General features: G+C 40.2%; 3 protein-coding genes across 3 annotated transcripts in view; all 3 read right to left on the bottom strand.

The window, feature by feature from the left end:
* LOC307201508 (olfactory receptor 6N1-like) overlaps positions 1 to 27,905 on the bottom strand; it is a gene marked incomplete at its 3' end in the record, with an annotated part of 248,480 nt that overhangs the window by 159,247 nt on the left and 61,328 nt on the right. The gene's annotated exons all lie outside the window — the stretch shown is intronic.
* LOC307200410 (uncharacterized protein) lies at positions 562 to 4,698 on the bottom strand (the record flags this gene model as incomplete). Its single annotated transcript, XM_079948952.1, has 2 exons — positions 562 to 1,512; positions 3,775 to 4,698. The coding sequence occupies 2 exons, from the start codon at positions 4,696 to 4,698 to the stop codon at positions 562 to 564; spliced, it is 1,875 nt and encodes a 624-aa protein (XP_079805078.1).
* On the bottom strand, positions 562 to 26,817 carry LOC307200409 (uncharacterized protein; the record flags this gene model as incomplete). Its single annotated transcript, XM_079948951.1, has 5 exons — positions 562 to 1,512; positions 13,628 to 13,715; positions 14,872 to 15,870; positions 23,862 to 24,790; positions 26,800 to 26,817. The coding sequence occupies 5 exons, from the start codon at positions 26,815 to 26,817 to the stop codon at positions 562 to 564; spliced, it is 2,985 nt and encodes a 994-aa protein (XP_079805077.1).

The raw sequence follows: 27,905 nt of genomic DNA, 5'->3' as shown, positions 1-27,905 counted from the left end.
AGTCAATCACCCATCTCCTACTACCCTCCTGGGGAAAAAACCACCCCACCTTCCATTATATATAAGGTTCTGGTGACTACTGTTTCAGTATATCTGAAGAAGTGTACATGCACATGAAAGCTTATACCAAGGACAAACTTAGCTGGTCTCTAAGGTGCTACTGGACAATTTTTTTATTTCTTTTTATATTTCTTTTTTCTATAAAACATCTGTTTTTAAAAATAGAAGTTAGCAATTTTAGGGCTGGGAGGTGCCTTGCCTAGGGTGCAAAATAACCCAGCACTGCCACTGCTTACACCAGACTTGAGTTCACTCAGCTTCCACTCAACCAGCTAGGATGAGCAACTTATGCTGGTGTATGTTCAGAACAGTTCAATACTAGCTAAGGCATCAGTTAGCTAGCTGAGCCAGAGATTCCATGTTGGTCATCCCAGTGGTTCTTGCCATAGGATTTTTCCCTGGGTTAAACAGAATATTGAGAGTTCTGATTACAAATGTAGATTTTCTTCTTGTTTGGCTTGGCTTATGGGATTTAACAACCCCATAAGGTTTTGACAGATTTTATCTGTTCATTGAAAAGAGCCTCTTTTTCCCCAGAGTCCTTTTTAGAGCTGCTTTGACATCTTTGTTCCTAAGGCTGTAGATGAGGGGATTTAGCATTGGAATGACAAGAGTGTAAAACACAGAGACAATTTTGCTTTGAGCTGGGGAGGACATGGCTGCAGGCTGAGCATAAATAAAGAAGACTGTCCCATAAAAGATGGTCACTGCTGTTATGTGAGAGGCACAGGTAGAAAATGCTTTTCTCCTACCCTCTGCAGATTGAATCTTGAGAATGGTGGAGAGAATGTAAGTGTAGGAGGTGAATATCACCACTGTGGTGATGGCAATGATAACGTTGCAGAGGGAGAACATCACAGCTTCATTGAGATATGTGTATGTAGTGGCAGCGTTCATGACAGCAGGGACATCACAGAAGAAGTGGTTGATTTTGCTGAGGTTGCAGAATCTCAAATGGAAAGAGACACTTGTCTGAATCACTCCGTTTATACAACCGCAAGCATAGGAAGTGGCCACCAGACGATTGCAAGACTTCTTGGACATCTTAGTTGGATAGAGGAGTGGGTAGCAAATGGCCATGAAGCGGTCATATGCCATGACAGCTAAAAGAAACCCTTCTGTAGTAACAAAGATGGTGAAGAGCATCAACTGGGCCACACAGCCCTCATAAGAGATGATGTTCTTCTCCTCGAAAAAATTCACTAGAGCTTTAGGAGCAATGGCGGAGGAATAGCAGAGGTCCAGGAAAGACAAGTTTTTGAGAAAGTAGTACATAGGGGTGTGGAGCTGAGAGTCAGCACTTATGACAGCAATCATACCACCATTCCCCATTACTGTGGTGATGTACAGCACCAGAAAAGTGATGAAAAATGTTACTTGCAGCTCTGGGAGATCTCTGAACCCCACCAGGATGAACTCAGACGCTGTGCTGCAGTTGTCCATGATAGTTTCCTGAAATAAATTAAAACATTTTAATGATACACAGCAAACATCCCTTGTTAGCTGGCTCCTCAGAAACATTTGGCCAGTCACTGTTAGTAATAAGTTCATCAAATCATTCTGATGTGGTTGAATTATATTTTCCTTTGTGCTGTTCATTTATTTTTCTCTTTTTGACAATTTAATTTTTATGCCTTCCCTTTACATCACTATTGATATATTTCCATCATTTAGGGAAAGAAAAAGAGAGAAAGAAAGGGGGGGTTCTTTTCTCATTAGAGCTTGTCATGGTGTTCTGTAGATGTTGTTGGCTGGGGCTGTTGGGAGTTTGGGAAGGGAGTGTCAGACAACATATGGAAGACACCAGTTTGGCTAGGTCTTAAATTCACTTGTCTCGCCTTAACATCTGAAGGGGGGATATGGCTCCAGCTCCCAAAAATGTCTTTCTCGATCCTTACATCTTCTCTTTCAACTCAGTGGCTAACTACACACACAAATTCCGCTTCAGTGCAGTAACTCATACTAAATATTCCCTTCCCCATCTGCCTCCACTGTCTTAAAGCAAATTATTTCACCCAGGCATCTTCTACCCAAATATTGAGCCAGCACCATGTTTAATTTATGTCCATGTTAAATTATTCAGGTTGCTTCAGTTTTATTCCTATAGTCAGCAATCCTATACACAGGTACCTGAAATTCAATGTGATTGGACCCTGTGGGGCTTACTTCTGAGAAGACATGCATAGGATTGCTCTGTTGACCATTAGGCATAACCAGAGTAAAATGCACGGTACTGCCAACATACCAGTTAGTCATTTCTTTGAACCCAGAACATGTTCTATCTCTACAACACAAATAATAGCATAATGCTTGGAACAATTAGCATTGAAAGGGTGGAAGAAAATAGGGAATCTTTATAAAGTCATGGCCATGGTGGTAAAACTGATGTAAAGATTAAGGGGGAGAAAACCCTACATTTTTTGCAATAGAATAAAAGACTTCTTGAATTCAGTGAAGCTTGCACCCAGATAAATGGGGTTAGGTTTACAGTCTGAACTGGAAAAAACAACAACAGATTTCAGAAAAGCCCAATCTCAGCATCAAACTCATTAAATAAGTCAGCAGCCCCACCTGCTTTTGCAGAGTTGTCAAAATGTGAAATGACAAAACTTACCCAAGAGGTGGATGGGGTAGGCAGAAATTCCAACCCCATCAAGTTGTTCTGCAAGAAAGCCTCAACAGTAGAATTTGAAAGAATTTATAATAAATGAAGTCATACAGACCTGAGGGTTAATTTATTCCCCACAGTGTCATAAAGTTAACTGCTTGGGAGCAATTAAACGTACATGGTGTATGTTGTAGATATATGTATACACACACACACACACACACATATATATACATATAATATAATAAACATATTATATATGTTTAATGCATCATGTTTGAACAAAATAAATTTTAGTATCCCTATTCAGATATTATTGACTTCAGATGTAACATTCTGTTACACACACACATATATATGTATATATATAAGTTAGGTGCCAGATTAAAGACTAAGCCTCAAAGGATACTGTTTTAAGCATATCCAATAAATGCATTGACCTTAGATCTTTCGCTTGTCCCAGATTTTTAAGACACAATTAAATTGTTGAATTACAGGGCAATCTGAGGAATTCTACTCAGATGTAAGGCCCTATTAGTTTACTTCCCTCCCTCCCAAAGTAGTTGTGACTAACATTTTTCGAGCAAATGGGCACATTGCCCTCTGAGAGGCATTCTTCTGTTGGTGCCAAGCAGTAGCCTATGAATAGAAGCAGGCCACAACAGCATTTATTTATTTATTTATTTATTTATTTATTTATTTATTTATTTATTTATTTATATTTTTAGTGAGTGTGTTTGCAATAAAAGGGGTGGGGAAGGCAAAGGAAAATGGTTTTTAGAAACCTGCTTCTTTAGTTATATGCATATATTGACTTCACTGTGTGTCTAGGTTGGCAAACTTTCTTGAGTGTTGCATTAGATTGGTTTCCTTGATATATTTGGCATGGATTCATTTGAACTGCTTTCTTGTGTCATGTGCTTTGCATGTAATTGGAGCTCTTGTCAAGCAGGAAAAATCCAAATTTTCCTTCAGATTGGTAGTCTTATAATATAGCGGGCCGAACTAGGGGTCCTATACATTCTTACATTGGAATAAGTCACATTGTGCTCAGTAAAATTTACTTACTGAGAAGACACACAGCTAAAAACTCTGTATCAACAGACAAAGCCTTTCCTTTTGAGTTGCCTGATCAGAGCCTCTTTGACCTCCTTGTTCCTTAGGCTATAGATGATTGGATTTAACATTGGAATGACAACTGTGTAGAAAATTGACACCACTTTTCCTTGATTGGGAGAGGACATGGCCCCAGGTTGGGCATACATAAAGAAAACTGTCCCAAAGAACAAGCTTACTGCCATCAAATGGGAAGTGCAAGTTGAGAAAGCTTTGTGTCTCCCTTTGCCAGACGGTATGTGCAAGATGGTAGTAACAATATAAATGTAAGATACTAGGACAATTATGGCTGTGGTCACAATGATGAGACCACAGACTACAAGGAGCACCATTTCATTCACAAATGTGTCTGAACAGGAGGCCTTCATGACCGCTGGGACATCACAAAAGAAGTGGTTTACATGAGTTGGGCCACAAAATGCCAAACTAAATGTAAACCCAGTTTGGGTGCAGCAGTTGACACAACCAAAGAAGTAAGAGATGCACACAAGACACATACACCTCTTCTTGGACATAATGGTATGGTAGAGAAGTGGGCTACAGACAGCAATGAATCGATCATATGCCATCACAGCCAGGAAAAAGGCCTCTGTGGTTCCAAAGAGAGAGAAGAAGAACATCTGGGTTGCACATCCATTGTAGGAAATGGCCATGTCCCCTGTTGCAAAGCTCACCATGGCTTTGGGAGTGATGACTGAAGAGTAGCAAATATCCAAGAAGGACAGGTTCTTTAGAAAGTAGTACATAGGAGTATTGAGTTGAGAATCGCAACTGGTGATTAAGATCATACCAGCATTTCCCACCAGAGTGATGGTGTACATCAGCAAAAAAAGCAATAAGAAAACTATTTGCATTTGTGGCTGACCGTTAAAGCTCACCAATATAAATTCAGTGACCTCAGTATGATTTCCCATAGCTTAGTTATGACAAGGTGGAAAGTCAGGGAAAAATGTCTTCAAATATCCTTGTATTTGTATTTGCAAACTTCAGAAATGAGAGCTTGAGTATGCAATCCTCACAGTGTGGATGCCAAAGGCATAGGAGCACTCTACTGCTACTTTGCATCAGAAATATAGCTGCTTTGTAAAATTATAGTAACAGAAACCTGAATGGGAATACAAAGGAAGAGAGGGAGAGAGAGAGATTACACAACAGTGGTTCCTAAAGTAGGTAGTAGTACTGCCCATTGTGGGGGATTCCCTATATTACCACTAAAAGCCAAGGGGTGACAGGTGGATGCTGGAGGCGTAAATGACTATCAAACTTTGAAAAGGTGGTATCACTGGATCAAGTTGAATAATGTTGTTGAATTAATTAAACTAAATAGTTTTAATTTGATTGGTTTTTTTTTAAAGAAAGCAAGAAAAGTGACTTAAAGAGAATGCATCATTGGGCTAACAACAACAAATACACACCGGTCTTAACTAGATTTTGAATAAATGTGAAATTAATTGTTACTGCTTTGATTTTATTATATTATCATCTTCGTTAATGGATCATGGAAACCACAGTTCTGAATGATGATTTCCGTAGGGTATGGTGTACTGGGGATGAATTTATGGAACCAATGAGGCAGTGGCCCAAAATCAGTTAGGAACCACTGGATTGCATCTTACTGACATTTCAGTGAAGCTTAAGTACGTTACCTCAGAACAACGAGGTGGAAGGAATTCTCATAACCAGTATTGATTCATGATTAAGCAATTACAATAATCAACAAAGCTCCGCAATCCAGAAACTATTAGGAGTTTTTAAGTCCTAAAGACATCAATAAACGTAAGTAATGAGATGGTGATATGATGATTAATCCAGCAATGTCATACAGCTGATTGGAAAACTTCCATCACTGGAATGGGGAGTGAATAATTTTTCAGTGAGTTTCTGCTCTCCTGCAGCCTCTTGTGTTACTATATCTACCTGATGTTCTGGAACATTTTTATTGGTGTGTGGGCTGCAGGGAGAGGGGAGAATCACAAAAAAATATCATTGCTTCCCATTCCGTTGATGGATGTCTTATAGTCAGTTGAGTCACACCATTGGATTAAATCGTCATCAGGATGAATACAGTGCCTAATGGTGGTTTTGAGTCTTACTACAAACTAAAACAAAGATAATGCCCTGCGAATGATTAGCCAGTTGTCTAACAAAAAAGACCAAAAGGGAAAACATAGAAAATGAAAAGTTCAATATGTATCAGTACAATAAACATCCATGGAAACCCCTGCTGATTGCCTGATATTAAAACATATATGAGGAGGGGAAAGCCAAACAGAGGGTTAATTCAAATTTTGAGAAGTTGCTTGAAATAAGAGTGCAGTTACATGAATTAATAGAAAAAGGACATAAACAAGCAAGGGACGTATATATGGCTCAACAAGTAAAACAGTATAATTAAAATGAAGAAAAACAAACTGATTTAAAAAAAAGAGATGGGTCACAAAACAAAAAGGGGTCCAACAGCAAGTACCGGTCTAAAAGAAAATCAACCTGTTGTGTACTGAGGAAATCAGCTGTTGTTGTTGTTGTTTAGTTGTTTAGTCATGTCTGACTCTTCATGACCCCATGGACCAGAGCAAACCAGGCAATCAGCTAGTTACCATTAAAATATTTTGAAGCAATGGCTTTCCATTACATATTCTAATCTAGATTTAGGCTGGTAGCCATGTTGGTCTGAAGCAGTCGAAATAAATTAAAAAATTGTCCAGTAGCACCTTAGAGACCAACTACGGTAAGTTTGTTCTGGGTATAAGCTTTTATGTGCATACTATCCCTTGCAAAATTGTAGGACTAATTGCAGTCGTTAACAGTCGTCAACAGGTTTACCATACCCATTGAGTCACTCATCCATCTCGTACTACCCTTCTGAGAAAAAACCCACTCCACCCTCCCACTATATATAAGGGTCTTTTGACTTCTGTTTCAGTGTATCTGAAGAAGTGTGCATGCACACGAAAGCTTATACCCAGAACAAACTTAGTTGATCTCTAAGGTGCTACTGGACAATTATAAAGAGCCCTTCCTAGCCATTCACACAGCTGCTGAGGTGTTATGGTTTATGCACAATCCAACTGCTTAGTAGCCAGATGCAGTTGATGGCAGGAAAGGATACGGAGAACAGAAGGAGGAATGAGTTTTAACTGGATTTATACATGGTCCTTGGAAGTCCTGGTGTAATTGAGCTTTGCCCACAAATGTCCATCAAACAGTCTCTTATGCCTGAGTTGCTTTTACTTCTACTTCTGCTTTGCTTTTTTAAAAAAAAGTATATATATATACACACACACATTACTGGCATCTGAATAGTGGAGATGGACACCTGACTTTAATAACTGAGTTAGAACATTGGTTCATGTAACTCAGTATTGTCTACACTCCAGGGTTTGGGGCAAGGGATATTCTCAGGCCTATGAGGAGATGCTGGTGATAGCCTAGGCATGCTTTACCACTGAACCACTGTGGCAACATGAGAGACTGTCCTGTGAAGAAGAAATGTGAGGGGTGAAAAAATGTATGCATGTATTATTAGTTAATAAAAACAGATAACACTATATGTAAAAATGAATAAATCTGAGGTTTTCTTATTGATCCCGCTCACCACCATCATCAAAATGTTCCAATTCCTTATGTACAACTCTGACTTTGTCAAGTTTGTTGTTGTTTCACCTTGCTTTGATATTTCTTACAATATGAAGTGTTTCTGATTACATTACAAGGTCAAGCTGATTTGCAGTTACTTCCTTTAAAGTGTGAAAATGTTCACTTGGTTGCAGAGATAAGCAACCTACTGCTTGAAAATATGGTCCTTCTAAGGAAACAACCATTCAAAGTTTTTCCTATAGTGTGGCAGCATTTTATGGTGTCCCAGTAACCTGCTTCTTAAATATTTTGGATCATTTCCCCCTGAACTAATTCAGCTTTCAAAGACCTAGTGCCCTCCTCTCTATTCCATCGGAGCAATGTGCCATGTTCCTCTCTACCACAGCAGATATTTCATTCTCCATTGGGTCAGATTTTGAATCAAAATGAAATGAAAACATTAGCTTTTGTTCTGTTTCACTTAAAAGTATATATCGGCACCTACCTCTGAAACAAGCGAGTCACGACAATGTTCTTTCTGTATCCAGTGTTAATGCATGTGTAAATAGTCCCATAACACTTGGGGGACAATTGCTTGCATAGTCAAGCTCAATCTCTTGAGAACCACTAAGCTTCAAGATGCAAGAGCTCCTAGTGGGACTAGCTTCCAGATGTGCTCTGTTTTGTAAGATTAAAACATACCACAATTTAAGAGATACTTCAACGGATGGGGGAGGAATGAGTTTTAAGTGGATTTATATATGATCTTTAGAAGTCCTGATGTAACTGAGCTTTGTCCACAAATGTCCATCAAACAGCCTCATATGCCTGAGCTGCTTCTACTTCTGCTTTGCTTTGCTTTTTTAAAAACTAAACCCCCCCTGATTCTCTCAATGGAAAGGGTTTTTGGTTTTTTTAAGGCTGATTAACATGCAAAATTATTTCCAAAAACACATTCATTGCAAGTATAATACATATCTAAAGTACTATATTTCTGCAACATGATTTAAAAAAGTATTAATAAAGTTACATGCATTGTGGTATGTACTGATATATTAGGAAATGTGTACTCTTTATGTACTGATATATATGAAATGTGGAGTGTATTATGCATATGCTATTATATGAATAATAATACAAAATTCAATTCAAAAGGCAATAAGAACAGAACAGGGAAATGAACAAACTGAAGCATTTATTATTCATGGTCAGCAACTCTGGACATCCCTGACTATTGGTCATGCTGGCTGGGGATAATGGGAGTTGCAGTCCAACAACATCTAGAAGGTTGCACGTTGGCAATCTCTGACATATGAAGATGCTAGCTTAACAATGTATTACTAACAAGTTAAGGTAGCCTAATCAGCACTAAAGACAGAAAGTGTGTTAAACAGTGTAAAAGCTTTCATGTTTAGCCTGTGTGTCTATATTTACAGATAAACATACTTGGCCCACACTCACAGAGAGTTGCTGGAAGATACCATCACATTGCCTAGGCAACCAATGAACTATTTCCGGGCTCTGTAGCATGGCTCAGACACATTCCCAGCACACACACACACACACACACACACACACACACACCTGCTACACAATACAGAAAGATTGCAGTGTCAGAAAAGAAAAGAAATTGTTGCTGGAAGAAAAAGAGGTGTCCCACAAAGCAACTTTGTCACCCTCAAAATTTGACTCATATTCAACTATCGATGTTATTGTTGGAGCCGTCTCAGTTGGGTTGAGGCCATTTGTCAGTTACACTCCTTCGCTGACAGGGAAGGAGGACGATAACATAGAGAGAGAGCAGTGAAGAATGGAATACAGGGGGGAGGGAGAGACAGCAAAGAGCAGCAGTAACTTGATCTCTGAGCACAGAGATACAGTGGTACCTCAGGTTACAGACGCTTCAGGTTACAGACTCCGCTAACCCAGAAATAGTACCTCAGGTTAAGAACTTTGCTTCAGGATGAGAACAGAAATCATGCTGCAGTGGTGTGGCAGCAGTGGAAGGCTTCATTAGCTAAAGTGGTACCTCAGGTTAAGAACAGTTTCAGGTTAGGAACGGACCTCCAGAACGAATTAAGTTCTTAACCTGAGGTACCACTGTAATGGAAAGGAGAGCCAGAGTGAAAGTATGCAGCTTGTCAGCTCAGATAATGACTCAGACTCAGTGTTCTCTCCAAAATCTCGTAGGGTCACAAGACTTTACGAAAAGTGCGAAAAGGAAAGGAACAGGAGGTGGGGGTTTTCCTGTTGGGGGAAGGGGCGGAGCTTAGTTCCAGCAACTGTGCTTTCTGAGGATGACGAAGATCAGTTGAGCTCTCACCCGGGGCTTGTTATTGGACTAATAAATCTGAAATAATTTACTGCCGGAGTTATCTTGTGCTTGTGGGAGAGACCCAAGCCATTATACCATTGCTTCAGGTGGAAGCATGCCCATGGTTGTCTTGCCTGCCCCATCATCTCCACCAGTGGCAGAGAAGCGCCGCTGCCAGCAGCACCAATTTTGAGCAAGAGTGTGTCCATTGGTGGCAATATCTCATCTGAAATTGGCATGATCTTGACCCAAATTGGTCTGATAGCAGTGCTGCTTCTCTGCCAGCAGTGGATATAGCAGGGCTCACAGCAGCAGCAGCAGGAGCAGGAGCAGGCGGTGGGGTTGGCAAGAGCAACAGGGCAAAGCAGCACTTCCCATTTTGCCTCAAGTGGAGAAACTGAGCGTTGTGCACTGCCAACCATAATATAGCTGAGTGTTTACTGGATGAAAGCGTCTTTGACCTCCTTGTTCCTCAAGCTGTAGATTAATGGGTTCAACATTGGGATGACAACAGTGTAGAAGACAGATACCACTTTACCTTGGTTAGGAGAAGCGAGAGCTCCAGGTTGGCCGTACATAAAGAAAGTTGTCCCAAATAACAAAACTACAGTCATGATATGAGAAGTACAGGTTGAGAAAGCCTTGTGTCTCCCCTCCACCGAAGGTATGTGCAGAATTGTGGCTACTTAGCCGTAGGAGATTAGGACAGTTGTGGGGGTGATAATAATGATAAATCCACACATCCCCAAAAGCACCATTTCATTTACAAAAGTGTCTGAGCAAGAGGCCTTCATGACTGCTGGGACATCACAAAAGAACTGGTTGATCTCCCATGGCTCAGAGTAGGACAAGCTGAATGAAAGGCTTGTTTGTGTGCAACAATTGATAAAGCCAAAACAGTAGGAAATGGCCACCAGAAGGGTGCAGGTCTTCTTGGACATGGTGACATTGTAAAGCAGCGGATTGCAGATGGCAGTGAACCGATCATACGCCATCACAGAAAGGAGAAAAAATTCGGTGGTCCCAAAGAGAGAGAGAGAAAAAACATTTGAATGGCACACTCATTGTAGGAAATGGCCTTGTTTCCAGTAGCAAAACTCAGCATGGCTTTGGGAGTGATGACTGAAGAGTAGCAGACATCCAAGAAGGATAGGTTTTTCAAGAAAAAGCACATAGGACTTTGCAGTTGACCATAAACAACATCTAGAATACAGCAACAACTATAATAACAATACAGTGGTGCCTCACAAGACGAAATTAATTCGTTCCGCAAGTTTTTTCTTCTTGTGAGTTTTTCCTCTTGCGAAGCACGGTTTCCCATAGGAATGCATTGAAAATCAATCAATGCGTTCCTATGGAGACCGTCCGGGGACAGAGGGGAAGCGCCGCGCGCCTTCCCCTCTGTCCCCGGACCTGTTTTAAAGCAAGGGGCAGCGGGGAGAAGATTGCTTCTCCCCGTTGCCTGCCCCGCAATCTCGGAGGACAGAGGGGAAGGCGTGCGCGCCTTCCCCTCTGTCCCCGGACCTGTTTTAAAGCAAGGGAAGGGGCAGCGGGGAGAATCGCTTCTCCCCGTTGCCACCCCTTGGTTCAAAAGGGGTCCGGGGAGAGAGAGGGAGGTGCACGCGCCTTCCTCTCTGTCCCCTCTTTTTAAGCAAGGGGCGGAGGGGAGAAGATCGCTTCTCCTCGTTGCTGCCCCTTGCTTCAAAACGGGTCCGGGGACAGAGGGGAAGGCGCGCACGCCTTCCTCTCTGTCCCCTCTTTTGAAGCAAGGGGCGGAGGGGAGAAGATCGCTTCTCCCCGTTGCTGCCCCTTGCTTCAAAACGGGTCCGGGGACAGAGGGGAAGGCACGCGCGCCTTCCCCTCTGTCCCCGGAGATTGCGGGGCTGGCAACGGGGAGAAGCAAAAGAGGTCCGGGGACAGCAGGGAAGACGCGCTGCGCTTCCCCGCTATCCCCGGAGCTTGCGGGGCAAGCTTCGTTTTGCGAAGCAAGCCCATGGGGAAATGCGGCTAAGAAAACGAAAAACTCCTTCGTCTAGCGAGTTTTTCATCTTCCGAGGCGTTCGTCTTGCGGGGTACCACTGTATATCTGTTTTCACCTAATATTGACTACTCTGTTATTTATTCTGCAAGTAAGTTTTCAATGTGTGTGATTTTTCTACACTGCCTTGGGAAAGATGGCATCTACACTATATGGAAATGAGAATGCTCTGTTGCATTCATTGTGAAGCAACAGATCCAAGCTTACCACAAAATGTACACTTGACAAAATGTCAAGCTCTTGTATGATACATGCATCTGCTGTACATGGCCATGCTGCAACCTCATTAATCTTGCACTTAACTGAGGTTTTTCAAATGTATTATACCATCATTCTAAAATGGGCTTCATAATATTTTCCTAAATCAGACTGTCAGAGCTGTTACCTTGCCTTGCCCAGTGAAAATGAATTGGTGGGCATTTTTACTGGTTTAGGAAATTGGTCTCCAACTCCCCATATTAGTAGAATAGTGTGGTGCTTCACTTGCTGTGCTGTATTATTCCAACTGCAAGCCAGGGATAACATGATTGAGTCCTCTCTTGCCTGTGATTGATAGCTCTTGTTCATCTGATTTGACTACAACAGGTCCCAGGTTCAGCATCTCCAGAAAGGGCTAAGTATGACAGCTACCTGAGATCCTGGACACCTGCTGCCAGTTATCTTTAGCCTTTTCAGACTCAGGACCCACTTTTAACTGAAACATGCATTTGGGTACCCATCTCTTCATATGTTACCTTACAGCTGCATGGTGGTAGTGCTCCTGGGTCAGGTCATGACTGAGCAGTAGGTCCTGACTAGTTGAAGATCAGTGGATAGACAATACTGAGCTAGATAGATTAGTTGTGTGAGTGAGCATAAGAAAGATCTTTATTTTTCTATATTCCTAGACAGAGCATCATACAAAATATTGACTACCCCTAGATGCAGACAGTATTGTCAATTCTTGCAATATGCACATCTTTTCAATGTGCTTCATTTTTACTAACTTTTTTGTAAAATGAAACAAGAGACCTATTCTCCCCCAAAGAGGAGCTCATTATAGAATCATTATGTAAGTTGATGTGGCTCTGTGGCAGACAAAGCATTGAGTTCAGCACATGCATACAACCCAAAACTCATGAAAGCCATACACCCCATAGGGCTCCTTTCTTCTTATTCATACAATATGAAAAGGAGAGAAGGAACAACTCAAGCAGTATCTCAGTGGATTAGTGAGTCATCATTGGGGATGTGTCTGTGGAAAAATATTGTGTTTGAGTTACCAGAGAGTAGTTCCAAAGTTTAACTGTATTTCATACATGCAACCAATGACTTGATTAATATACACGTTTCTTATGGTAGTCAGTTGGTTTTTGGTATTTTCTACCCACTGTGATCCCCAGTGGTTCTTATTCAGATTTAAATCAGATACACTGACCAGGAGCAGAGCAAGGAATTTTCCATCCTGCTAATAATTCCCTTATCAAAATTCCAATTTTTGCTCAAGGCTAATATCAGACAGTGACTACTAAAAGCATAGTCTAGTAGACTTTTCTCTACTTCCCAGATGCCATCTACTTTTGAACTGGAGATGAGGGTTCTCTCCAAGTCCACATATCATTTCCTTTCACAATTCTGATGCACATGCAGGGCCTTCAGCAATTATCATTTTTATTACCCCCTGTGGAGTATGGGCACTCACATTCTGCTTGAAGGACTGACAAATGATGGTGGTTGTATCATCATGAATCATCTCTGACCTCCGTTACTCCAAGGATGGTGTACAAACTGTACATTTGCATGACTCAGAAACCTCTTTACTACAAAGCCGTGCACCTTCTATTCATAGTTAAATCAAGATCTTCAGGGATTTTGCCTTCTCCCACTGAAATACATGAATGTATCTATGAATGTATTTAATGCGGGAAGACCTTACCGCAGTGGGATTGTGTTCTTGTTTCTTGTCATAGTTTTCTCTCTTTAAGTAAATGGTGCTCTCTTCAGACTCAGTCCCCAGAGTGTTACTATGTTCGGAAATGCAGAGCAGATGTAACATTTTCTAAGTGTAAATTAAACATCTGCATAACAGTGAGGTGTTTGGGAGTGTTCTGGCTATAGATTTGCTATACAGATAAATTAACAACAAGGAAGTTTATACATGTAGATTAAATTTGTTGCACATTTAAAGATACTGGTTTTTGAAAACACTCACAAGAAAACAAAATTTGTCATTTGGGTCAAACTCCTAAATATAACTAGTTCTGTGCTGAAATCTGTTGGCCAGAATTTCCATAAAGCTTTTTCTTCTTTCTTGTCTGTGAAAGTGCCAAATTTTGAAGCCGCATAAGGTGCCACTGAAATTTGAAACTCCAAGGTCTGCCACTACTCTAGTCCTCTTTTAAAGTCATCCATATTAGTGGCCATTACTGCATGTTGTGGGTCCAAATTCAATAGTTGTTTTTTCTTCAGAGTGGACAAATCATTTTTATTGATTTTCCAAATTTTATCAAATGAGCCACAAATTAAGACAAATTCCATACAATTTCCCCCAAATTCCACAGTTTAACTGTGCACAGTTGATGTGTGAGAGTGTAAGGCAAAGTCCATAGAAAACATGTTGAGATAAAAACAGGGCTGGATTTAGGTTTAATGAGGCCCTAAGTTACTGAAGGTAATGAGGCCCTTTATATGTCCAGCTGTCCTTTGTCAACAACAAATTGTTTTTGTTCTTTGTGTTGAATATATGCTATATCGTGATTTATGGACCTAATAGGTATCTAAGGTCATTTGCACATGTTGCCATGCAACCAGTCCATGCAGAATGTAGGCACCTTATATATAGAAATGAGCAAACCAGTGATGTTTTAGGGAGAAGGCTAGCAGGTGGAGTCACCAGCAGCACCAATTTTGAGCAAGAGTGTGTCCATTGGTGGCAATATCTCATCTGAAATTGGCATGATCTTGCCCCAATTGGTGCTGATAGCAGTGCTGCTTCTCTGCCAGCAGTGGATATAGCAGGGCTTACAGCAGCAGCAGCAGGAGCAGGAGCAGGAGCAGGCGGTCGGGTTGGCAAGAGCAACAGGGCAAAGCAGCACTTCCCATTTTGCCTCAAGTGGAGAAACTGAGTGTTGTGCACTGCCAACCATAATATAGCTGTGTGTTTACTGGATGAAAGCGAACCTTTTAAACAGTCTTCCCAAGGCATCTTTGACCTCCTTGTTCCTCAAGCTGTAGATTAATGGGTTCAACATTGGGATGACAATAGTGTAGAAGACAGATACCACTTTACCTTGGTTAGGAGAAGCGAGAGCTCCAGGTTGGCCGTACATAAAGAAAGCTGTCCCAAAGAACAAGACTACAGCCATGATATGAGAAGTACAGGTTGAGAAAGCCTTGTGTCTCCCCTCCACCGAAGGTATGCACAGGATTGTGGTTACTATGTAGCCGTAGGAGATTAGGACGGTTGTGGAGGTGATAATAATGATAAATCCACACATCCCCAAAAGCACCATTTCATTTACAAAAGTGTCTGAGCAAGAGGCCTTCATGACTGCTGGGACATCACAAAAGAACTGGTTGATCTCCCCTGGCTCACAGTAGGACAAGCTGAATGAAAGGCTTGTTTGTGTGCAACAATTGATAAAGCCAAAACAGTAGGAAATGGCCACCAGAAGGGTGCAGGTCTTCTTGGACATGGTAACATTGTAAAGCAGCGGATTGCAGATGGCAGTGAACCGATCATACGCCATCACAGCAAGGAAGAAACATTCAGTGGTCCCAAAGAGAGAGAAGAAAAACATTTGAATGGCACACTCATTGTAGGAAATGGCCTTGTTTCCAGTAGCAAAACTCAGCATGGCTTTGGGAGTGATGACTGAAGAGTAGCAGACATCCAAAAAGGATAAGTTTTTCAGGAAAAAATACATAGGACTTTGCAGTTGGCCATCAGTAGTAATGATGGTTATCATTCCAATATTTCCTATTAAGGTAATGACATATAACAGCAGGAAGAGAATAGAGAGAGCCAGCTGTAGTTCTAGATTGCCTTGGAAACCTGCTAAGATGAATTGTGTAACCATTGTGTGGTTTTCCATTTTCTTTTCTTGACCATAAAGAACATGGGTTGTAATTATGATGGGGGCTTTAAAGCAGAATCGTGCCTTCTGTCTCCATTGCTGTCTATGTCATATGATAAAATATTATTGGATTTCCACAGTTAACAGCAATATTATCCATTTCCCACACCATTTTATTTCTCTCTCTTTAAAATAAGAATCGATGAATACAGTGCAAAGTTTGTCTTTCTTGAAATTATTTCAATTCTGGAAGACAAATGCAAGTGTGAACAGATTTTTGCAAGAGATGGTGTTGTGGGCTCCTTAAAATATCAAATAAACAACATCTAGAATACAGCAACAACTATAATAACAATATATCTGTTTTCACCTAATATTGACTGCTCTGTTATTTATTCTGCAAGTAAGTTTTCAATGTGTGTAATTTTTCTACACTGCCTTGGGAAAGATGGCATCTACACTAAATCGAAATTCATTCATTGTGAAGCAACAGATCCAAGCTTGCCACAAAATGTACACTTGACGGAATATCAAGCTCTTGTATGATACATGCACCTTCTGTACATAGCCATGCTGCGACCTCAGTAATCTTGCACTTAACTGAGGTTTTTCAAATTTAATATACCATCATTCTAAAATGGGCTTCATAATATTTTCCTAAATCAGACTGTCAGAGCTGTTACCTTGCCTTGCCCAGTGAAAATGAATTGGTGGGCATTTTTACTGGTTTAGGAAATTGGTCCCCAACTCCCCATATTAGTAGAATAGTGTGGTGCTTCACTTGCTGTGCTGTATTATTCCAACTGCAAGCCAGGGATAACATGATTGAGTCCTCTCTTGCCTGTGATTGATAGCTCTTGTTCATCTGATTTGACTACAACAGGTCCCAGGTTCAGCATCTCCAGAAAGGGCTAAGTATGACAGCTGCCTGAGATCCTAGACACCTGCTGCCAGTTATCTTTAGCCTTTTCAGACTCAGGACCCACTTTTAACTGAAACATGCATTTGGGTACCCATCTCTTCATATGTTACCTTACAGCTGCATGGTGGTAGTGCTCCTGGGTCAGGTCATGACTGAGCAGTAGGTCCTGACTAGTTGAAGATCAGTGGATAGACAATACTGAGCTAGATAGATTAGTTGTGTGAGTGAGCATAAGAAAGAACTTTATTTTTCTATGTTCCTAGACAGAGCATCATACAAAATATTGACTACCCCTAGATGCAAACAGTATTGTCAATTCTTGCAATATGCACATCTTTTCAATGTGCTTTATTTTTACTTTTTTTTTTTTTGTAAAATGAAACAAGAGACCTATTCTCCCCCAAAGAGGAGCTCATTATAGAATCATTATGTAAGTTGATGTGGCTCTGTAGCAGACAAAGCATTGAGTTCAGCAAATGCATACAACCCAAAACTCATGAAAGCCATACACCCCATAGGGCTCCTTTCTTCTTATTCCTACAATATGAAAAGGAGAGAAGGAACAACTCAAGCAGTATCTCAGTGGATTAGTGAGTTATCATTGGGGATGTGTCTGTGGAAAAATATTGTGTTTAAATTAGCAGAGAGTAATTCCAAAGTTTAACTGCATTTTATACATGCAACCAATGACTTGATTAATATCAAGTCTTAGCTGCATATACACATTTCTTATGGTAGTCAGTTGGTTTTTGGTATTTTCTACCCACTGTGATCCCCAGTGGTCCTTCTCCAATTTTAAATAAGATACATTGACCAGGAGAAGAACAAGGAATTTTCCATCCTGCTAATAATTCTTTTCTCAAAATTCCAGTTTCTGCTCAAGGCTAATATCAGACAGTTTTCCAAGATCGGGGTGGGGGTGGGGGTGGGGGTGGGGGGACACACCATCTGGAGAAACAAGAAAATGTGACTACTAAAAGCATGGTCTAGTAGACTTTTCTCTACTTCCCAGATGTCATGTACATTTGAACTGGGGATGAGGGTTCTCTCCAAGTCCACATATCATTTCCTTTCACAGCTGTGATGCACATGCAGGGCCTTCAGCAACTATCATTTTTATTACCCCATGTGGAGTGTGGGCACTCACATTCTGCTCTAAGGACTGACAAATGATCCTCATGTACAGTGCAGGTTCCAAGTACACAATTTGTTGCATTTATCTTATAAATAACTTACTCCATGTATTGTTCCAAAACATGACTGTGAATGTAGTTAAGAAGTGCATTTCATCCCTAGAAAATATAATGGCTACTACGCTTTCTCTTCAACAGCCTCCGTAATAGCTAATGAAAAAAATAAATATGAAAACATGCAGTTACATGCTTTTTAAAAAGCCAGCTTGCATTACCTATTTTCCTTTTAGCAGACGTGGAGATATGTCAGAAAGTACTTATGTAAAGATGATCCAAACCCTTCTTCAAAGGATTCACCATCTCTCATCCAATAACATCAAAAGCTTCAGAATAAAAAGAATAAAAAATGTGGATGTACCTTGTTTCAAAATATTGCAGCTCCTAGCTATGGAGCAGAAATTTAAAATAGGAAATTTGTGTAACACACAATAATAATCAGTTTCAACTGTCTGTAATAATTTTAGAAAATCTATTCATATACATGCTACAACATTACTATGATTAGTTATGGTGGTTATATCATCAAGAATAATCTCTTACTTCCGTTAATCCAAGGATAGTGTACAAACTGTACATTTGCATGACTCAGAAACCTCTTTACTCCAAAGCCGTGCACCTTCTATTCATAGGTAAATCAAGATCTTCAGGGATTTTGCCTTCTCCCACTGAAATACATGAATATGAATGTATTTAATGTGGGAAGACCTTACCGCAGTGGGATTGTGTTCTTGTTTCTTGTCATAGCTTTCTCTCTTTAAGTAAATGGTGCTCTCTTCAGACTCAGTCTCCAGAGTGTTACTATGTTCTGAAATGCAGAGCAGATGTAACATTTTCTAAGTGTAAATTAAACATCTGCATAGCAGTGAGGGATTTTGGAGTGTGCTGGCTATAGATTTGCCATACAGATAAATTAACAGCAAGGAAGTTTATACATGTAGATTAAATTTGTTGCACATTTTAAGATACTGGTTTTTGAAAACACTCACAAGAAAACAAAACTTGTCATTTTGGTTTTAAACTCGTGTGTGTGTGTGTGTGTGTGTGTGTGTGTGTAATGTAGCAGAAGACATCCAAGAAATGTGTGGGAAATACATGTAGACTGCTCCTGTATGTCCAGGGACATCAAACTCCTAGATATAAGTAGTTCAGTGCTGAAATCTGTTGGCCAGAATTTCCATAAAGCTTTTTCTTCTTTCCTGTCTGTGAAAGTGCCAAATTTTGATGCTGCATAAGGTGCCACTGAAATTTGAGACCCCAAGGTCCACCACTACTCTAGTCCTCTTTTAAAGTCATTCATATTGGTGGCCATTATTGCATGTTGTGGGTCCAAATTCCATAGTTGTTTTTTCTTTGGAGTGGACAAATAATTTTTATTGATTTTCCAAATTTCATCAAATCAGCCAAAAATTAAGACAAATCTAATACAATTTTTTCCAAATTCCACAGTTTAACTATGCACAGTTGATGTAAATAATGTGAGAGTGTAACACAAAGTCCATAGAAAACATGATGAGATAAAATCAGGGCCAGATTTAGGTTTGATGAGGCCCTAAGTTACTGAAGGTAATGGGGTCCTTCATATGTCCAGCTGTCCTTTGTCAACAATAAATTCTGACTGTTTTTTGTGTTGAATATACACTATATGGTAATTTATGGACCTAATAGGTATCTAAAGCCATTTGCACATGTTGCCCTGTAACCAGTCCATGCAGAATGTAGGCACCCTATATACAAAAGGTGAAAGGACCCCTGACCATTAGGTCCAGCTGTGACCGACTCTTGGGTTGCGCCGCTCATCTCACTTTATTGGCCGAGGGAGCTGGCGTACAGCTTTCAGGTCATGTGGCCAGCATAACTAAGCTGCTTCTGGCGAAGCAGAGCAGTGCACGGAAACACCATTTACCTTCCTGCCGGAGCAGTACCTACTTGCACTTTGACGTGCTTTTGAACTGCTAGGTTGGCAGGAACAGGGACTGAGCAATGGGAGCTCACCCCATTGCGGGGATTCAAACCGCCGACCTTCTGATCGGCAAAACCTAGGCTCTGTGGTTTAACCCACAGTGCCACCCGTGTCCCTACCCTATATATAGAAATGAGCAAACCAGTGATATTTTAGGGAGCAGGCGGGGTCCATTGCTTACATCAACACAAAACACTGTTGGTGTATGTAGGTTTTATTTTATTTGCTTTTTATCTTATATTTTGGAAATGTACATCCAGTTTTTTTTCTTTAAATTTTTTTGAGGGGCCCAAGAGTGTGAGGCCCTAAGTTATAGCTTGTTTAGCTTATACATAAATCCGGCACTGGATAAAATGGACATTGTTGTAAAATTCTACCCACTGAAACCAGTAGCACACATCCTTTCAAGCTGGGAAAGAGCAACCAATAAAAGTCTGAGTGAACAGATAGCTTTTAAGCAGGTATAAAAAGCTCATCACATTCAGCACCTTCAGCTGGTCAGTTGCTTAAATGTACTGCTTGTGAACCTGGTATAAACATCTTGTGAACTCTTGGAAACATAATGTGTCTACTAAACATAATGGAACAGCAATGTTCTGATGTGTTAGCAACATACTGGAAGGGTTCAGAGAGTTTCTTTACATTGTAGTTGTCTTCTACACATAAAGTCTTTTGATAAATTTTGATAAATGAATGGATTACTAAGTGGGGCTTCCCTTGCCCTGGATCTGAAATCTGAAAGTGCGAAATGCTGTGGCCTGATTGCTTACAAGAGTGTGATCTTGTCAGCATGTAGTACCTCTGCTCAGAGACCTGCGCTAGTTGCCAATCAGTTACTGGGTCAAGTTCAGGGTGTAACTATTAGTACATAAAGCCCCTAAAAGACTGGGACCAGTTTATGGGCAAGATTGCATTATCCCATATATACCCACTTTACTGCTTTGAGCACTTGTCAGAAATTGATCTTTCGGTGTGGCAAAACCCAAGCATTAGAATTTCCTTTCTGTTCACACTGTTCACCTCAGCAGGCTCCTTCATTGAACTTCTTCCAGTGCCTACCATTTCTTTTTCTTTTTTCTTTTCTTTTTTTGGCAAGCCTATTCAGATATGTAAAAGCTAACAGCTAATGGGTGCCTTTATCTGGCTTTAGCCCATTGTTGATTAAAAATATTTTTGAGTACCTAAAACACTTGTTTTAGAATGTTTTCTACTGATGAAGTTTTGTAAATCACTTTGAGGTTTTATTAATCAAGCGATATATATTGGAAGCTGCCCAGAGATGTTGGGGCAACCCAGTCAGATGGGTGGGGTACAAATAATTTATTTTTGTTGCTGTTGTCATTGTCATTAATATTATTATTATATAAATAAATAATAACATAAATGTAACATCACTTTACACATGCTAACATGCCATAACAAATGAATCTTGCAGACAAAAAATTCAGATTATCCAGTAAAATACCTTTATTGTTATGTTACTGTTATTTTCCTCTGAAACACTGTTATTAAAAAAAATAACTTGTCTGCTCCCTTTTTATAGCTTTCCCTAAAAGTAAAAAGACAAGACAAGACTAAATTATCTCAAAATATACAAACATTTTAATCCAAGAGTTAAATCCCATTCCTTGCATAGTTGGGGATTCCCCCTGTAGATTATGTTATGAGACACATATGTTATGCAGGAGACATACAGTAACATGAGAATATACTGTGGTTTGTGAATGAAAATCAGTTCAATTACAAATGTATTTCTGTATTAACTTTTACATAATAGAATAGTTCCTGAGGAATAGCCTTTCTTTTTCAGTCTTAGAATGAAAAGCAAGCCTTAAGCAAACCTTCTCAACTTATATGCTTAGCTATATGTAATTTCCATGAGGATTCCTTCCAGAAGGTAGCTAACCTTTTGAAGACACACATGAAAAAGACACACATGAAAAATACATCTCCATTTCTCAAAATCTAAAGCCGTGGCTCTCTGGAAACTGAGTTCAGTGGAATTAAGACCACCATCCATTGCATACATACCAGGTAGTCAGCCCCCCTGAACTAACTTCTGAGTGGTATAAAACTGAGTCATATTCAGAATAGGGGTGCAAAAGAAATCCAACTGATCCAGAATGCAGCAGCAACTCAATGCAGCTATTTCTTTAAAATTTTCTCTTCCCTGAATTTTGCAATGCAGTTCGCCAACAAAACAATGTTTATACTGTATATTGTATATTGTATATTGTATATACCAGCAATATAAAATGCATTCTATTAGAGGAATTTATATATTAGTTAGTACTACTCAGAGGAGACCCAATGAAATTAACAAATACATCTAATTCAATTTCATTGATTTCAATGAACTTTGTAGGATTTGAGCCATGCAGAGCATCTGGCTACACACCAGTTTAAGTACTCAGCACCATAGCCCTTAGGACAGTCTTGTTATTGTTGCAGTCAGATGTTAATGTGTGTGTGCGTGCACACACACACACGTGCACACACACACTAAATTTAATTTTGGAAATGTCTTATGAGTATCTTGGTTTGTTAGAGAGATTCTGGAAGGCATTTTACTTGAAGAAGTTAAAAGCTACTGGCTACTTATTCCAGAGGGCTAGAGATGCAGCCCTAAAAGCCTGTTTCCTTGTACATATTAAGCAATACCTGTGTGGCATGCAGTACTATTAGCAGTGCCCCTTTATCATTGTTTCAGGATACGTCAAACATCTAAATGTGTGTGAATTAATGGAATATTGATGTGATTGAAGGGGAGAAGTGTATGGATGTCTCTATGGGCTTTGTAGGTGGCTTCCTCCTCTGCCCCCCCAACTTTTAGATTTGGCCCTGCACACTACCAGCATTTAACTTTTGGAATGTGACCCTTAAGCCAAAAAGGCTTCTCCACTTTCTGGCTGGTTCAAAAAACAGCTCTTTCATTTTTAATAGGCAAGAGCAGCCTGCTACTTACTTCTCTGTAACATTAAAACTGAACTCTTCCCTGGATTATTGTTGTTGCTTTTGTTAAATTTGTATAGAACTGAATAGCAAAATAGGTTTCTAAGTGATTTACAAGTATAAAAACCAATTGCACAAATATCAAAATATAAACATCCATAATTAATCCATAACCCAGCCAGATGGGTGGAGTATAAATAAATTGTTGTTGTTGTTGTTGTTGTTGTTGTTGTTACACACACAATAAAACATTGAAACATAAACCTCCATCATTAAAACATGCAGTAAAACAATCCCATTAAAACAATACAGTGCTTGAAACATTTTGAGAGACCAAGGGAATGTCTGTGTCTTCAAAGCCTGGTGCAATGCCAATATAGGTGTGTCCTCTTGTATTTCAGCAGAGAGTGCTTTACATAACACCAGTGACACAAGGTCTGTCTCTGCATCACCAGAAGTTGATAACCAGAAGTTCATGGAAAGGCTAAATTTGTTCCATTTGCTGAGCTTAATGGAGGGCAATTGGTTCTTTCAGATAACATAGTCCAGAGCTGTTTAGGGCTTTATATTTTAGTAACATAACTTTAAATCTGGCTTGGTACTTAATAGACAACCTTACCACAGGTGTGACATGTGTCTAGTAAGGGGCACCACTCAGGCTATGGCATTCTGTGCTAATAGCAGTCTCCATATCAGTCATAAGCAGTGCCGGATTTACGTATAAGCTAAACAAGCTATAGCTTAGGGCCCCACTCTCTTGGGGGCCCCAAAAAATTTAAAGGAAAACAACAACTGGATGTACATTTCCAAAATATAAGATTAAAAAAACAAATAAAATAAAATAAAACCTATATACAGCAACAGTGGCAAATGGCTTTAGATACCTATTAGGTCCATAAATTACCATATAGCATATATACAACACAAAAAACAGCAACAATTTGTTGTTGACAAAGGACAGCTGGACGCTGGACATATAAAGGGCCCCATTATCTTCAGCAGTGTAGGGCCTCATCAAACCTAAATCTGCCCCGGCCATAAAAAGGCTTCCTTATGGCTTCCACAACAGGGTTTTCTTCAGTGCTTGTTTCACTTCATTGTTCCTGAGACAGTAAATAATCGGGTTGCAAAGGGGGACTATGACAGCATAAAGAAGTGAAACAAGTTTGCTCGAATTGAGGGAGCTGATGGCCCTGGGGCGGGCATAGATGAAAATACTGGCAGAGTAGAAGATCACTACCACAGTGAGGTGAGATGCACAAGTAGAGAATGCTTTCTGGCGGCCTTTGGCTGAGGGAATGCGTAGGATGGTGGAGATGATATAAATGTAGGACATGATAGTGACACAAAGGGGAGTCAGTAGGATAAACAAAGCTAATATGAAATCTGTCAGCTCAGACATGGACATATCAGTGCAAGACAAGTTCAGAAGTGGGGATACATCACAGAAGAAGTGATTTATGATATTGGGACCACAGTATGTCAATTGAGATATTAGGAGGACTTTCCATGTTGAGATGAAAAAGCCACTCATCCATGATCCAGCTGCCAGCTGGATACAGAGAGTTCGTGTCATGATTACCTGGTAGCGCAAAGGGTAGCAGATGGCAACGTAGCGGTCATAGGCCATGACGGCAAGGAGGACACACTCGGTGCAGCCCAATGCCAGGAAGAAATAGAGTTGCATCATGCATCCCACAAAGGAGATCAGATTGCTCTCTATCACAAAGTTCACCATAGCCTTTGGCAGGGTGACGGTGATGTACCAGATCTCTAAGAAGGACAAGTTCCACAGAAAGAAGTACATGGGAGTATGGAGGTTGTTGTTCACCCAGACTGTCAGCATTATTATGACGTTCTCAGACAAAACCAAAATGTAGACAATGAGGAACAATGTGAAGAGCAAGATTTGGAATTCCAAGGGTGTTGGGAAGCCCAGAAGAATGAAATCTCTAACACTGGATTCGTTCTGTCTCTCCGTGACTGAATGCCTGTTCTGCATAGAAAAAAACACTTACAGTGATTACAAAAAGAACCCAGCACCCAAATTAGTTTTGTTTGTTTCAAAATATGAGGTTTTTTACAATCTAATTTTCTGGGACATCCAGTAGCTATAGCAAGCTTCCCTAGCCCCCACCTCAGTGCAGATTAAGCAAAAAGTGATGCAGCTTGAGACAAACAAATCCTAATTTCACAATACATAGGGTGGCCACACAGCCCTGGCCCAAAATGAGGATCAGTGTCATCAAAGCAAAGTGAAAAGCCAGCGAGCCATGCATAAAGCCACCTGTGCCCCTCAATTCAGTTGGCAGAAGAGCAAACCTTCTCTCCCCTCCCTTATATTTAAACATTTTTGTTGGTCATTTCTCATCTCTCCCAAATCCCTGCACTTCCAAATATATGCTCCAGAGAGTTGGCAGAGCTTCAAAATGTTATGGGATGTAGTGCAGCAGGGTGCAAAGAAAAGGGGCAGTCACTGAAAATTGGCTCTTTCTCACCCCACTGGATCAAATACCAGTCGGAGGTACCAACTAGATGTGACATGATAAAATAAATAATCAATCAATCAATCAATCAATCAATCAATAGCATCATTTATTTTCTGGGGAATAAGGAAAATATTTTTGAATAACACTGTTAGTGTAATCCTATGACTTGGAAGAAAGCCCTACAGAACACATAGCATGATTTACTTCCAAATTAACATGCATATGATTTTATGATTGTACTTCACAAGTTAAAAAGCCCCTTGTGCTCCAGGAGGGACTAGCATTTAAGAATAAAATTAAAAGCCCATGTTTCTCCAGGAAAAAAAAGATGTTATTGCTCTGTTTTTAATTCAGCCTTTCTATGGGACAGCACCAGCACTCCAGCGTTTCCATATATTTGTATCTGAGTACATTCATTTAACTTGATGTAATGACTAGAATTGCTTCCATCCTGTTTAAGTCTATATACTGGGTTCAGTAGAAGGGTTTGTTTTTTTTTTTGTAGTTATGAACTAAAGGTTGCAATGTCAATAGGTTAGATCCACAGAAAGATCTTCTGAATCATAAGAGTGTTTTAAAAAGCCCTGATAAGGTAAAGGTAAAGGTACCCCTGCCCGTACGGGCCAGTCTTGACAGACTCTGGGGTTGTGCGCCCATCTCACTTAAGAGGCCAGGGGCCAGCGCTGTCCGGAGACACTTCCGGGTCACGTGGCCAGCGTGACATCGCTGCTCTGGCGAGCCAGAGCCGCACACGGAAACGCCGTTTACCTTCCTGCTGGTAAGCGGTCCCTATTTATCTACTTGCACCCGGAGGTGCTTTCGAACTGCTAGGTTGGCAGGCGCTGGGACCAAGCAGCGGGAGCGCACCCCGCCGCAGGGATTCGAACCGCCGACCTTTCGATCGGCAAGTCCTAGGCGCTGAGGCTTTAACCCACAGCGCCACCTGCGTCCCAAAAAGCCCTGATGGATAAGAGCAAAGTCTTATTTCATAATTTGTATAAATGCCCTTTCCTAAATAGATAAATAAATCTACTTTCCAAATAGCTTCTCATAATTTTCAGCGGCAAACAAGTGAAAAATGTTTGTTATTTATTTAAAAGCATAAAAAACAAATTATAATTTGACGAGTACAATGGTGTTCATGGTGTGCTGCAAAAGTATTGAATTTATTATATTTTTTTTGTTCTATTCTTCCCAGAAAACAAATATACATTCCCCCCCCCCTTTATTTTCAGCAGTTTTATTAGATATTTTTAAATCTTGTTCTAATCAGTGTAAATAGTGCCATATGGCCTATATATTGGAATAGATAGATATGAAGGTTGCTAAATTGGGAGAAAGTTCTACTGAACTCCATAGAACCCATTTTCTAGTAAATATACGTAATAACAAACAGCATATTTGAAGCATTTTATATCAGATTTGCATTTCACTTTATTTTCTCTAATTGTACTAAGTAACAAAGATCCATATCAGTACACAAGGACTTACCATGCTTTCCTTTGAAGGATCCTACCAAATCCAGATTTTGCATGGCAACCGTTGAAAAATGAGAAACCCTTTTCCTTTTTGGAGGATAGATTGTAAATAAATCATTGTGCCAAAATTAAGTCTGCACTGGCAAAAAAATGTTTTCTGATTGGCAAGACTTGACTGTTTTCACCAACAGTCTGCATTCTGCATTACAGATGAATGCAAAGCTTTTCCTGGTGGAGTAGATAGTATATAGTGTCAAACACTTTTATCCTGTACTAGTCTAAGATGCTGTATTAGATCACTGGGGGAAAGGCAAATGACATTTACTAAATATAGGCAACAACATTTTTTTGGGTTACCAGGAAAGCTTGCAAAGTTTTTTTCAAAGATATGGCGCATGGAAATATGCAATTAGGGCACTTCCAGCTGTCATTATTAAAGTTCAATTAAAGTTCATTTGATGTTCTTTGCAATGAACTCACTTTTGTTCTGGTTTTTTTAAAAGGACTTTTTCTGATAAGGAGAGGAAAACGTACTGGAAAGTGTGGGATAACAATTGCTGAGTGCATTGTCTTATAACCTCCCTGCAAATAAACTGGCATGAATGTGAAATAAATACATGTGCAATGATATCATAGAATCATAGAATAGAATCATAGAATCATAGAGTTGGAAGAGACCACAAGGGCCATCGAGTCCAACCCCCTGCCAAGCAGGAAACACCATCAGAGCACTCCTGACATATGGTTGATAGACATATGGTTGTCATCTAACCTCACTGCAGAACTTGTGCAAAAAAGACACCTCTCTGAAACCCTGAAGAGCTTCTGCTGGTCAATGGGGATTGGTTTAATTTTAGTATAGTAATTTTTGACTATTATCATTATTTTTTTATTTTTGAATAGTTTGTGTAGTTTTGTATAGTTCTGTCTTAAAGGGAGAGGGTCAGGACTGCCTGGAAATGGGCCTCAGCCAACAGAATGGCGGAGGCAAGTTCCACGGGGGGGGGGGGGGGTGCACTGGGACACCCAATCTCAGTGATCCGGGTAGGAGGAGGAGTTATGCTAAGACCAGACCATGTCATTATCGAGGAGGCAGATTTAGTCGTTTGAAGACTATACCTGCTCCGGGCATCCTATTGGGAAG

The sequence above is a fragment of the Podarcis cretensis genome (assembly GCF_951804945.1).
Source record: "Podarcis cretensis genome assembly, chromosome: 13".
Taxonomy (NCBI): domain Eukaryota; kingdom Metazoa; phylum Chordata; class Lepidosauria; order Squamata; family Lacertidae; genus Podarcis; species Podarcis cretensis.
This window is presented reverse-complemented; position numbering and strand designations above follow the sequence as displayed.